Below are 13,217 nucleotides of genomic sequence, written 5' to 3' on the forward strand. Positions count from 1 at the left end.
AGCTTGAGCTACATCCCCAGCCCAGAAGGGATTTTTTAAAACATCATCTGATCTTGCTTTGTTCAGGGTTGGGGAGGAAGAGAAGGGAAGAGAGTGGCATGTATTGCTGGAGTTCCCCCACAGGAGGATTCCCTGAGAGCCTAAAGAGACCTGTCAGGCAGAGAGCCTTCAGCCTTCACTGTGCTCATCCACAGGAGGCAGTGAACGTGGTAGCATTTCAGAAACATCTGCATGATAGAAGAATGAACAATATATAGTTACTACCACAGAGAATGGCTGTAGGAATTAAATAATATGAGTGAAAGGATTAAAAAATCTGTTGTCAAATATACAAGGGTTAAAAAAGTTCCTATGGTAGTGAGTGGATTAATACCTTGGGCATCCTGCAAGCATATGGGTAGAAATGCAGTGTGAGTACATAACTCTATGTATACACTTGAGTGTGCTTGCATATACAAACACTGCTTGTATGTCAGTGTGGACAAAGAGTATTATTAGGACAGGATCTGTGCACATTAAAGAATGTGAAGGTCAAGAAGTATGTGAATAGATCTGTACATGAGAGTGAGATTGTGGGAAAAAGAGAATTTCATTAGCAAATTAATGGCATCCAGTGTAAGACTGTTGTGAAAGCACATGTGTGTCCTTGTGCATAATGGGTATTTTGAGAGTACATATGACTGCATAAAGGTATGAAAGTTTGCATTTGACACAATACCTTCCTATAAACGGAATGTTAGTATACCAATAGAATATTTAGGATTCACAATTTTCCAAAAATAGGAACAGTTTTGAGTCTTTGCACAAATATATTTTTTTATTATTTTTATTGCTGCTTTTTTGCAGCAATTCTGCCATACCCAGAGGTAGTCAATTCCTTCCACACTCCACTATCCCTTCTCCACACTCATGATTTACACTAGCTCTGCGGAATTCTTTCCTTAATTAGTGACACACTTGAATTAAACAGTGCTTTTAAAGAAATATCTACTTCCAATATCTACCGATCACTCCAATTCCTGATTTCCTTCTATAATAATTATATATGAATTCTTATTAACCCTCTTTTACTGAATGTTGCTTATAATAATGTGAAGGAAACATTTTCCTCATAATCAATGGATATTTTTGAGGTATTGGGTAATGTCTTTCTTCTTCCATGGAACAGAGAGAAGCATTAGCCTAGCCTATAGTCCAGTGATCATAAAATATGAAGAAGTTGGCCAGCATCATCTCTGAACCAGTGATTTCGTGAGTGCATCAGTTTCCATCAGTTGTCCCTCTTACTTCCTGATTTTTTGTCCTTCAGTAAGTACAACTTTTAGAATTCTCCAACTCGGATCTGACTCTGAGAAGTACCCTGGGTTCTTCCTGTCATGGGGTTGTTCAATGTCACTCACCCTACTTCTTTCCTCCTGACTGGTATCCCTGGTCTGGAGAGTTCTCATCCTTGGCTGGCAGGGCCCCTCTGTGTGATGTATGCTGTGGCCCTTGGGGGAAACACAGTGATCCTACAGGCTGTTCGAATGGAGCCCAGCCTTCATGCACCCATGTACTTCTTCCTGTCCATGTTGTCCTTTAGTGATGTGGCTATGTCCCTGGCCACACTGCCCACTGTGTTCAGAACGTTCTGTCTTGATGCCCGCAACATTGCTTTTGATGCCTGCCTAATCCAGATGTTTCTCATTCACTCTTTCTCCATGATGGAGTCAGGTATTCTACTGGCCATGAGCTTTGACCGCTATGTAGCTATTTGTGATCCCTTGCGCTATGCCACTGTGCTCACCAATGAAGTCATTGCTGGAATGGGTTTAGCTGTAACTGCTCGGAGCTTTGTCACCCTCTTCCCTCTTCCCTTTCTTATCAAGAGGCTGCCTATCTGCAGATCAAATGTTCTTTCCCACTCCTACTGCCTACATCCAGATATGATGAAGCTGGCTTGTGCTGATATCACTATCAACAGCATCTATGGACTCTTTGTTCTGGTATCCACCTTTGGCATGGACCTGCTTTTTATCTTCCTGTCCTATGTGCTCATTTTGCATTCTGTTATGGGCATTGCTTCCCGTGAGGAACGCCTCAAAGCTCTCAACACATGTGTGTCACATATCCTGGCTGTACTTGCATTTTACGTGCCAATGATCGGAGTTTCCACAGTGCATCGCTTTGGGAAACATGTCCCACGCTACATACATGTCCTGATGTCCAACATCTACCTTTTTGTGCCTCCTGTACTCAATCCTCTCATTTATAGCGCAAAGACAAAGGAGATCCGTCGAGCCATTGTCCGCATGTTTCATCGCATGAAAGTGTAATTTTTGACATCCTGCTTTAGGATCTGATGTTTATTATGGGCTGGCTTCTCATCAGAGGAGTCCTCATTGTTATATTTATCATCATCTTCATCAGTTACAAGATAGATACCTCTACTGGAGGAAAAGTTGTAAGACAAGAAATGGAGACACAAACTTGTAACACAAAATAAGGAGTTCCAAATGAAAAGAACATTCAGGAAACACCAGTAGCATTCACAGAAAGGTATAAATTGAAAAATATTGATGATTCAACAAAGATAGAGGAAGATTAACCTAAGCTAGGAATTATCTTCTACATACAGTTTTAACACAATATTTAGTTTCACTAGTATTGAAACCAGTCAGTGTGACTGGTTCTATTCCAAATTATTTATGTGGATTAGTTCAGTTAATATCAGCGTTTATCACATGAAACACAGAGAATTGAGTTAATTGTTCATGCTTGCCAATAGATTATATATGAGATGAGATTCAATATGAGTTTATTTTCCATATTAGCATGACAGCAACCACACAAACATTGCTTCTCTGTCTAATCGGCATCACTGAAAATGACCACTGTGGTCTTGCATTTTACGTTTTCCCCACCACTGCCATTCTCAAACATTCATGAGTTGCTTCAACTTTACAGAATGAAATCTTATGCACTGTCAGAACTCACCACAAAATACACAAACAAAGGTGACCCAGTAAAAGTGATAGTTATTGACATTTAAAAGAATCTTTAAACTCGCTTTAAATCATTTCTCTGCATACCACTCAATCCCTTCAAAGAAAATGTTCATTATCTGCAATATCTGAGTTAGTTCTTTTGGCAGGAAAGGAAGCTTCATGCCAGATGCCTAATTTCTCTTTCTCTGCTCTTCATGGGATTATAACTTTTTTCCACACAGTGACACATTAAGAGATGGCAGAAGTTATCTGTGTCTAAGATTTTCAGCTCCAAAAAGACAAGGAAAAAGCAAAATAGAGCACTTATGGTTTTAGGTGTTGGAAAATGATTCTTTTAGACTCTTTCTTTGACTGGCTAATTTTAGTGATCTCAGACTGTTTAGGCTTACTTCAAGACCAAAAAAATATATAAATAAAATAAAAAGGAAACGCTCTAGATAGTGCAACCTAACTTTCCAGGAAAACTGGCCTGGAGATCTCATAGCAAAAAAGCATACAGTTACACTGGATTTTTTTTTCTGGGAAGAGGTCTGCTGAGAAAATGTTAAGGAGAGGTGGTGGGAGTAGAGGAAGAAAGCTGTTTTTGAATGGAAATAATGTAAATATTTGGGAGCCACATTTTCAAAAATGCCCATAACTACAGTAAGTGACTCATAATATAAGTGCCCTGGCCCACAAAATAAGGTATTTTTAGAGGAATGATAGAAAACAATTAGCCACCAGAGGTTATCTCTTTTTCTTCATACATATGCACAAAGAAAAGCCATATTAACTTGGAAAGAAAGGGGCCATCTACGAGCCAGGAACAAAGGCCTCACCAGAAACAAACCGAGTGTCATCTTAATCTTATTGGAGTTCTAGCTTCCAAAGCTGTGAGTGAAAGTATATATATATATATATTTGAACCAGTCTACTGGTGGTATCTTGTTAGGGCAGCCCAAGTGACTAATACACCATATGATTCCAACTATATGACATTCTGGAAAAGATAAAAGTATAGAAACAATAAAAAGATCAGTGATTTCCAGGAGTTCAGGGAAGGAATGGAGGGATGAATAAATGAATGCAAGGCATGTTTACAGCAATGAAACCATTCTGTCTGATACTGTAATGGTAGATACATGACCTTATATGTTTGTCAAACCTGCAGAATTAAAGTGAATTCAAGGAGTAAATCCTAGGGTTATGGTTTGGTTATGGGTATTGTTCTCGAAAGGACCACATGTTAAAGGCTTGGTCCCTAGGATGGCAGTATTAGAAGGTGCTGTGGATCTTTAAGAAGTGGGACATAAGGCTGGAAATGAGGCTCAGTAGTAGTGCTTGCCTAGCATGCCCAAAACCTGGATTCATTCCCTACTAGAGGGTGGGAGGAGAGGGTGGGAAGTCATGGGAGGTCCTTAGATCACTGGGGACAAAGCATTCAAAATGGATTGTAGCCCAGGTGTGGTGGTGCATGCCTGTAATCCCAGAAACTCAGAGATTAAGGCAGAAGGATTGCAAGTTTGAGGTCAGTCTCCACAACTTAGTGACACCTGCCTCAAAATAAAAAATAAAAAGGGTTGGAGATGTAGCTCAATGGAAGAATGCCCTAGGGTTCAATACAAAAATAAATAAATAAATAAAAAATAAAACAGTACTCTCATTCTGCTTCAGATATATATATTCTGTCTAATACTGTAATGGTAGACACATGACCTTATATGTTTGTTTTATATATATATATATAAAATCACTTATTTTCTCCCAGAATGCACTCCTGCCATTGCTATCCATGTCATGTGGTGATGCAATCAAAGGCAGCATTTGCTCAGCCTGCACTATGCCATATGGACTTTAAACCTCCAAAACTATGGGCTTAAACAAAACTTCTCTTTATAAGTTAGTCATCTCGGGTATTTCATTGCAATAACACAAAACTAACTAATGCACCTAATGTAAACTCTGGATTATGGAGAATAATAAGATATTAATATTAGTTCATCTATTTTAAAACATGTACCACATTAATATAAAATGATAACAATACAAAAAACTATTGTGTGAGGGATAGTTTCTTTGCAAGTTTTCTGTAAACCTAAGACTACACACACAAAAAAATTACATCTATTCAATTTTTTAATAATAAAAAAATTCAGCATGATTTCAAATGGAAAATAATTAAGATATATTTATTGGTTTGGGGTAATACATGGTATTCATTCAACTTAAATAATAACCTTTCTGATTTATATAAGAAGTTCCTATTGCAACATCAAAACTTAATTATTTTAATGAACATGAGATTTAGGTTTTAAATGAATACACTATGTGAAGGGCAAGGCATGAGGGGGCTAAAATACAAAATTAGGACAAACACCCATTGGCTGCTGCACCATGGGCAGCAGAAGAGACATTCTTTTGAACATAAGGCTGACCTTAAAACCAGATGGTAAAACAGGAGAAAAGACAAGGAGGAGGAACACACATGCCTCCAAAAATAGCATATGATTTCTCTGCCTCACGACCAGCACGCGAGCTTCATAAAAGAGGTTCGAAGCTTAGAGATTAACTAGTGAGTTTTAAAATTAAAGAGACATATTCTCTTTACCTTTAATGCCCAGCTCCAGAGACGGCTTCTCCTAGCTCCTGCCTCCAGCCACCTAATGCGGTGGCAAGGTTTACACAAGAGGCTAGCGAGAGAGCTAGAGCACGCCAGGGAGTGAGCTTTTATTGGGGAACAAAAAATTCAAGGGAAAATCCCATCCAATGAAGGTCGAGGGGGGCTGCATTCCAAGGTCAGGGTCAGTGATTGGTCTTCGGGTCAGTGGCCAGGCACACCCCCTCATGGACAAGCCCTCGCACCTGGGACAGGGTAGGGAAGGCTCTGACACAGTTGTCTAAGCGCCTCTCACCAGCCAGGGAGGTAACTCAAATCACGTGCGAGAATGGCTTCCCACACCTTTCCACTTCATTTATCTCCTCCTTTTCCCATCATCTGTTGAAGCACTACTGGTTTTCAGGGTCTATGAGAAAAGACATCTTTTAAGGTTTTCATTCTTCTACAAGGCAAAAGAAAAACCTAGGACTGCTCCTGCAGCTATAATCCTAAACAGATCTAAGCTAAGTCTTGGTTTTTACCTTGAATAGGAACTCTTCCACTTCTTTTTATTTAACATGCTTTTTTTAAAAACTCAACATTCTTCCCTATTAAAATAACAAAATATCTAATTTGGGCCCAGAAAAAAAATAGGCGAAAGAAAATTCTTATATTTTTGGAGGTCCCTTATGTTTACCTTTAACTTAAGAAAATGAAATATTGAAGACTTTAGCTCAGCTTGTGAGGGGATAGCTTGAGGTTTATGGAAAAAAAGATAGTATCTGAGTGGTAAAAGCATGTCCCTGTAATGAGTCAAGGATCACCCTCCAGCATGACCTCTGGTGAATTGAAGAAGAGATAGAGAAGACAAATAAGGTGGAAGAATTTAGGGTAGAATAAGACATTTAATCCATGTGTCCCATAGGTAAGATTTACAGAAGGGCTAACTAAGTAGAATATAATAAAAAATGAAAAATACAAATCCATTTGCTTAGGATTTAGCCAGTTAATTAGTGTGGACCTAGGAAGTGGGACCATCTTCAAAAAGTAGTTATTGAAAGAAGAGATTAATGTCCAGGCCCATCAGGCTCATCTTCTGAATACCTCAAAGAGGTCTTGTGCCACTCCAGTGAACTAATTTCCTGGTCTGATCAGCTTGGCTAAGAAAAGGTGACTTTGCTACTCCAGCCTACAGTTCAGTTAGATAAGAAGTGATCTCCACTCAGCCATGGTTTTACAAAGCAGTAATTAAAAGCCAGCCACAGAGAGTTTATCTTCTCAGTGAGGTTATGTACAGCAAGGGCAGTCCTCATAAGGAGAATAGCCACTACCTCATTATCAACTGGACACATTTACTATGTACCCAAAGGACTCAGAGTCCTAAGTTTTTTTTTACTTCTTTCTCAGATAAGGGATCTGTGGTTGCTGCTTGTATATAGAGCATGCAAGCCATGACCTCCAGAAAGCTTAACAGAGGATCTGCTCCTAAATGCTTTTATGTTTCTTAAAAAAAAATAGTTCATGAAGTTAGCAGTTACCTTGTGAATCATCATCTTCCTGAACACCAACAGAGAGGAGTCACTGCCCAGGAATGACCCCCTTCAGAGGAAGAAGAATATTAAACAACCACGAAATGGACATGAATATCAGAAACCAAAATTTCGTTTCATGGTTTTGTCTTACTAAAAGTAGAAAAGATTTGGTTTTGCTCATATTTATAACATACAGTCTTTTTTTCTTCTTTTTAGGAAGATTAGTTCATCAAATGCATATGAAAAAAACTAAAGAAATAAATTATCCATTGTGTAATTATTTAATTCAGTTCATTAATCTGACTGGTACATATGTAATTCTGATGTCTACTGACAACACCTGAATATTTGATATTTCATTGAAATTCACACAAGTCTCCAACACTCTTCAAGTGTAAAATACAATTCCCAGCTAAGAGTTCCTATAACCCTTTAGAGACATATGTCACTCACCCAAAGAACTGGTAATGGCAGACCTAGATGACAAACAGTTCTCCATTACAGAAATTCAAAAAGCAGAGCTGGATATGAGACATCCTTGCTGTTACATCATTTACTGCTGGCAATGTTGATCAGGGAATTCGCCCTGAGGTGCTTCTCAGTCTTCATTCCTTCTAGTGGAGGTAGTGGTCACTGCCCTTGATACACTCCAGCTAAACAGTGTGGAGGCTTTTATTGGGGGAAGTGGTGGAATTCTGGTGGTAAAGTATATTCCTCTTTTACCCAAAGGAAGTTAATACACTATGGAAAGTATTATTTTACCAACTCTGTAGTTGTGCAAACAGCACCTGCCTCTGAGTAGCACCCATCTCTGAGACCACCTCCGTGTGTCAGAGCTGAGTCTTCTCTGGGAAATGTTCTGCCCTCTCCTGTTTCCAGCCTTGAACCCTACAGACTTTGCTTCCAAGTTGTGCCCTCAGTTTGAGAACTGTGTTGGGTTGTGGTAGAAGTTCCTCTATCTGCTTCTTCTAAGCTCTTTCCCCTACATCATCAGAGCCTTCTTTGCCCCTTGCCTATACACTTATTTGTGTATGTGGTTTCCTTCAGGGTGAAGCTCTATCCTATTGGAAGGGTTCATTTGCATATTTCTGAGATTCTCCAGGGCTTAGGACCATGACCACACTTCTAGATCCTCTCCTATCTGTGAGTTCTTAGAGACTTTAAGGTTTGTTCCATTCTCACCCATCAGTCTCAGAGCCATATACCAAACATTCTGTTGGGATTTAGTCCTCTCCAAATGGGAACAGTGTCCCTTGGATTTCCTATTACGGGATTATGTTAAAGATGTCATCTGTAAGTTCTAATTTTGTGTGATTTTTCTGTCTTGGTTGCCTAATATGGAATTCAAGAGATATCTATTCAAAATTTAAGTGCATACTTCATTTTAGTTCTTGTTTTTATTATGTAGTCCATATAGATTTTTTTCAAAACTTATTTGATGTTCTTATGAGAGAGGAAAAAAAGGTAAAGCAATATCTATGAAAAATTAACCTTTTACCCCAATTCTACTTATTTCAGTTATCCCTCAGGGTTGAGTTTTGACTTGGTCTGTCCACTGTCCAGTGAAAACCCCACATCATTGTGCTCACTTCTTCCAAGGGTTCACCAGTCTGTGTGGTCTGGACTGTTTCCTTGGTATGAATTGCAAAGGGTTCTTCCCTTTTCATGGCTGCTAGTCTCTGTGAATTTCTTGACATCCTTCAAATGCTCCCCTCTCTGAACCAGAATATGCTGAAATCTCTGAGCCTGGGCTGCTCAACCTAGGACAGGAGCCCATGTTGCAAGGAACCAAGCTGCATTGCCACCTCAGGGACTTGTCCTCCACTGATCACCAACATCTGTTGCTTTCCATTTAGTGTGCTATTTAACTCCCCAGAGAAAACTGAATCGTCCCTCTGCTCATATCTGAGAGATGACAGCTTATGTCTCTTTTCTAAAATATTTTTCCTTATTCAGAGCTTCTAAACTCAAGGATTCATGTGGATTACGTTTATGTAAATGTGACAAGAATGTGATCATCCTACAGTACATAGGAGTACTCATATTTCAAAAATGTAAATTTGGTTTAAAAAGTCATTATTGTGCCTTTAATTTTAAAATTTAAATATGTTCAAAACTATTATTCTTTTAACAATTCTTGAGTAATACCTATAATCTCAAGTCACATAATCCCCAATTATAAATAAACATGGTATATATGTATGACACTATTTTTAAAGTATTTTAGTGCATTATAAATAAACACAATAGTGGGGTTCATTTTGACATATTCTCATCTACATAAAATATAATAAGATTCATTGAAGTCCCCAGTACTTCCTTTTTTTCTTCCTTCCTCCCTTCTGTTCTTCCCTGTCCGCTATTCTACTGTTCTGTGTTCAGGTTATTTAATGTTTTTTATAGATGCTTTATACAAATAAGACATTCATGATAGCATATTCAAATATGTATATTGCATAATGGATATGTACCATTATTTTTTGAGATTCACTAGAAAGCATAAGATCTATTACAAAACTCTCTTTCATGTTGAAAAGGTATTTGGTGCAACTGTGAAATTTAAAGTAAAGTAGGGCAGCCTGATGTTTTGAGTTGCGGACTGTAGCAGAATATACCAGAAAACTAATGCCAGAAACCCAACTGTCACTCCATGTCTAGAAGGAGATTGAAAGACTCCAGAGGACTAACCTGATACACACAAGCATAAACAATAGCAAGAATGTTTAACATGTATGATTTTCCAGAACATTTCTTCCTGATCAGAGCTTGGGTCCAAAAAGCATCTTGTGTAGCCTCTTGCGAATCTCCTTAGTCTTGATAGAATAGATAATTGGGTTCAGCATTGGAGGAACAAAAAGATAGATCAAAGACATGAACTTGGGCACATACTCAGGGGCATGCTTCCCAAATCGATGAACCATTGACACACAAAGCATGGGTATATAGAAGATAAACACAGCACAGATATGTGCTACACATGTGTTAAGTGTCTTGAGCCTCTCTTCCTTGGAGGCAATGGCCAGCACAGAATGCAAAATGAGCACATAGGAAAGAAGGATGAGCACTGAATCTACACCAAAGGCAGCAATGACGACAAAGACACCATACATGCTGTTGATGGTGGTATCTCCACAGGGCAGGCGGATCATGTCAGGGTGCAAGCAGAAAGGGTGGATCAGGACATTGGCCTTACAGAAAGGCAGCCTCTTCAGGAGGAGAGGAGGTGGAAGAAGCATGCAAAAGCTGCGGATGATGATGGATATGCCTATGTAGGCTACACGGGCATCAGTAAGCACTGAAGAATAGCGCAAAGGGTTACAGATGGCCACATAGCGGTCAAAACTCATGGCCAACAGGATCCCAGATTCTGTCCAAGATAAAAAATGGATGAAGAACATTTGGGCCACGCAGGCATCAAAAGCAGTCTCTGGAGCATGCAAACACATAGAAGCCAGGACAGTGGGCAAAGTAGAAAAGGACACCCCCAGGTCAGTGACAGACAGAAGAGACAGGAAGTAGTACATTGGCTGGTGCAAGCTCTGCTCCTCCTTGATGATGAAGAGAATCAGGGTGTTGCCCAGGATGGAGACAGCATAAAGCAGCAGGAGGAGGGCGGCCAGCCAGTGCTCCAGGCTTCCCAACTCTGGGAAGCCCATGAGTGTGAAGCTGGTGGTACTTGAGAGGTTAGTCCCCAAACTTCTCATTGTAGTTTCTGAATGCCCTTGAGGGAAATACAAACATAAGGAAGTGAGGACAGACAGTGCAAGAAGTGAAGATGATAAGTAGTCTGTATCTTGGGAAATAAATGACAATGATTCAATTCCAATATCAAAGATTGTGGGAAAGTTGGAAAAGAGCAGATTGTACTTCAGACCCTCTACTATCCGCAGTACCCCCAGAATGCCATGGGCTCCAACTTGTTCTCCAAAGACATCCTAGTCTCCTTTTGGGGCATTATCCCCCATTCTCCCTGTGTCTGTGTTCTTTACAGAGGATCTATTTTTTTCCCTAGTGATGGAGAATCATTTTTCTTTTTCTTTCCACTGGTTCCTAACTATCAAATTCTTCAATAAATGATGTATAATGTGTCTTAATACTCTGCACCTAATGACTCCTGCTCTTTCTTGCATCCTCTCAGCCACCTCTCCACTCCTTCCTGCACACCAGCATCACTCCAGGTCCTCATCTTCTGTTTGTTGCTTGAGCCTCCCACTCATCCACTGGGAATCTATCACTCACCCCTCCACTGCTAATTGCTCTTGGTGTTTCTGTCCCATGTGTTCACACATTCTTTCTCTCTTTAGATCATAGATTCTCAAATTGTAATGTATGTTAGATTTACTTGAGTAGCTTTTTAAAAACTCTATGTCCCTACCACACTCATACCAATTAAATGTCACTCCATAGAGAGAACTGAGGAGTCAGGTTGTTGTTCTGGTTGTCTTTTTCATCCTCCAGTCAATTCCAATAGGTAACCAATGTTTAAAAAATAGGTTTTTTAATACTACTATCAATATTCAAATGTGTTATATTCCCCCCCAACTCCTTGTTCACTGAAAATCAATCTCAAGAGCTATAATCTTAGGAAACAACAACAATAACAAACTCATTACCCTCTCTTATCCTTCTGGTAATCACCCCTTTCTATTCTCTCTTTTACAAGTAACATTCCCAAAGTTATTTTTAACTCATAATGTATTCCTTAGTATTCATTTGTATATCAATGATCCCAAATTTATGTCTCTATTCCAGGCATTTCCTCTAGCTTTGAATTTTATTCATCACTGTCTAAACAATTGTGAAAACTTATTGGTATCTCCAGCAAAAAATAGGGAAAGTCTTACTTTCTGTTGTCAAACTTGACCTTCTTCAATATTTGTCATCTCATTTAATTCCTTATCCATCAATCCACATGCTGCACCTCAGTAAAGCATATAAAGTCTCATTGACCTCTCTCACCCTCTCCTAAACAGAGATATAATTAAGATATCATTCACTTTTCTAATATATACTTACACCTAACTTCTTGTCTCGATCTCACTTCCAATGTACACTCATCTTTCTGCATCTTCAAAACAGGATATTGGCACAGCCCTTCTTACTGACCACCTGTGTTAAGGCCAAACCTCTCTTGAATCCATTCTACACAAAACAAACAAATTAATTGTTTACAAGTAATAATAAAATAATGTTACTTTCCTGCTGAAAATCTTTCATTGGCTTCCCTCTTTTTTACGTAAATATTCAAATAAGAATGCAAATCAGTGTCATGGCAAATAGCAAGAGCAGCAGCATTTTCAGAAACTTGTTATTTGAAAACTATACTAATCATTTATTGCTTCTCATTCTTGCATTCCTTGTTATATATGCTTACATATGTATTTTATATACTGCTTTGATCATACTTTAAAATTAGAGTGAAATGTATTTGGTTGTCTGTATAGTATCTTTCTCTCTTAATAAGTTCAAAGCTCCCATAATTGTCTGTATTTCTTTTCATTTTATCCTCAATGCAAAGATAAGGATAATGGTATAGACAACCCTGAAGTAGAATTCTGGGATGACCAATTCCAGTTTTAATTTTTAAACATATTTATCAAATAAACTTTTTAAGAGGAAGGCATTATTATCTATTGCTGATTGCTACGTAAACCTATTTCTAGTATAATAGTTTTCAGATAAATAAAATAACTCCCCTAACATCTAAAAACCAAGTTTTATCTCATCTTTGCCACGTCCCAGCAGTGAATTTAATTAACCTCCTTGTTGCTTATTTTTAACACTTATAAAATAGAAAAAGTAATACACAGTGAAACATTTAAAGTGCATATTCAGGTCCTTGGTCCAACAAATGAGTAACACTGACTAAATGGCAACTGAGAAAATAGCAAAGAAGAAATTTTAGGGGCTGAGATTTCCTGGTGCAGTCTCCAAACTATCTTCCTACTTTCAGTTTTCCCATCAAAGGCTCTCTTCTTTTGAATCAGTTTTTTATCTACTATTCATGAGACCATTGAAGTATGAGTTAATCATACTTATACACTCATGCCAAGCAAAAGCTTAGATGTACTTCTAAGCCACTTCTATGCATCCCAGGAAGGACCTACAGTGTAAAGCTGCAGA

General features: G+C 38.6%; 2 protein-coding genes across 2 annotated transcripts; one reads left to right on the top strand and one right to left on the bottom strand.

The window, feature by feature from the left end:
- The first annotated feature begins 1,376 nt into the window (after window positions 1-1,376).
- LOC143391391 (olfactory receptor 51I2) lies at window positions 1,377-2,315 on the top strand. Its single transcript, XM_076844094.2, has one exon. The coding sequence runs from the start codon at window positions 1,377-1,379 to the stop codon at window positions 2,313-2,315; it is 939 nt and encodes a 312-aa protein (XP_076700209.1).
- A 7,538-nt stretch (window positions 2,316-9,853) lies between these two features.
- LOC143391392 (olfactory receptor 51I2-like) lies at window positions 9,854-10,798 on the bottom strand. The gene has a single exon (XM_076844095.1). The coding sequence runs from the start codon at window positions 10,796-10,798 to the stop codon at window positions 9,854-9,856; it is 945 nt and encodes a 314-aa protein (XP_076700210.1).
- Window positions 10,799-13,217: the final 2,419 nt, after the last annotated feature.

The sequence above is a fragment of the Callospermophilus lateralis genome, chromosome 2, assembly GCF_048772815.1.
Source record: "Callospermophilus lateralis isolate mCalLat2 chromosome 2, mCalLat2.hap1, whole genome shotgun sequence".
NCBI classification, from domain to species: domain Eukaryota; kingdom Metazoa; phylum Chordata; class Mammalia; order Rodentia; family Sciuridae; genus Callospermophilus; species Callospermophilus lateralis.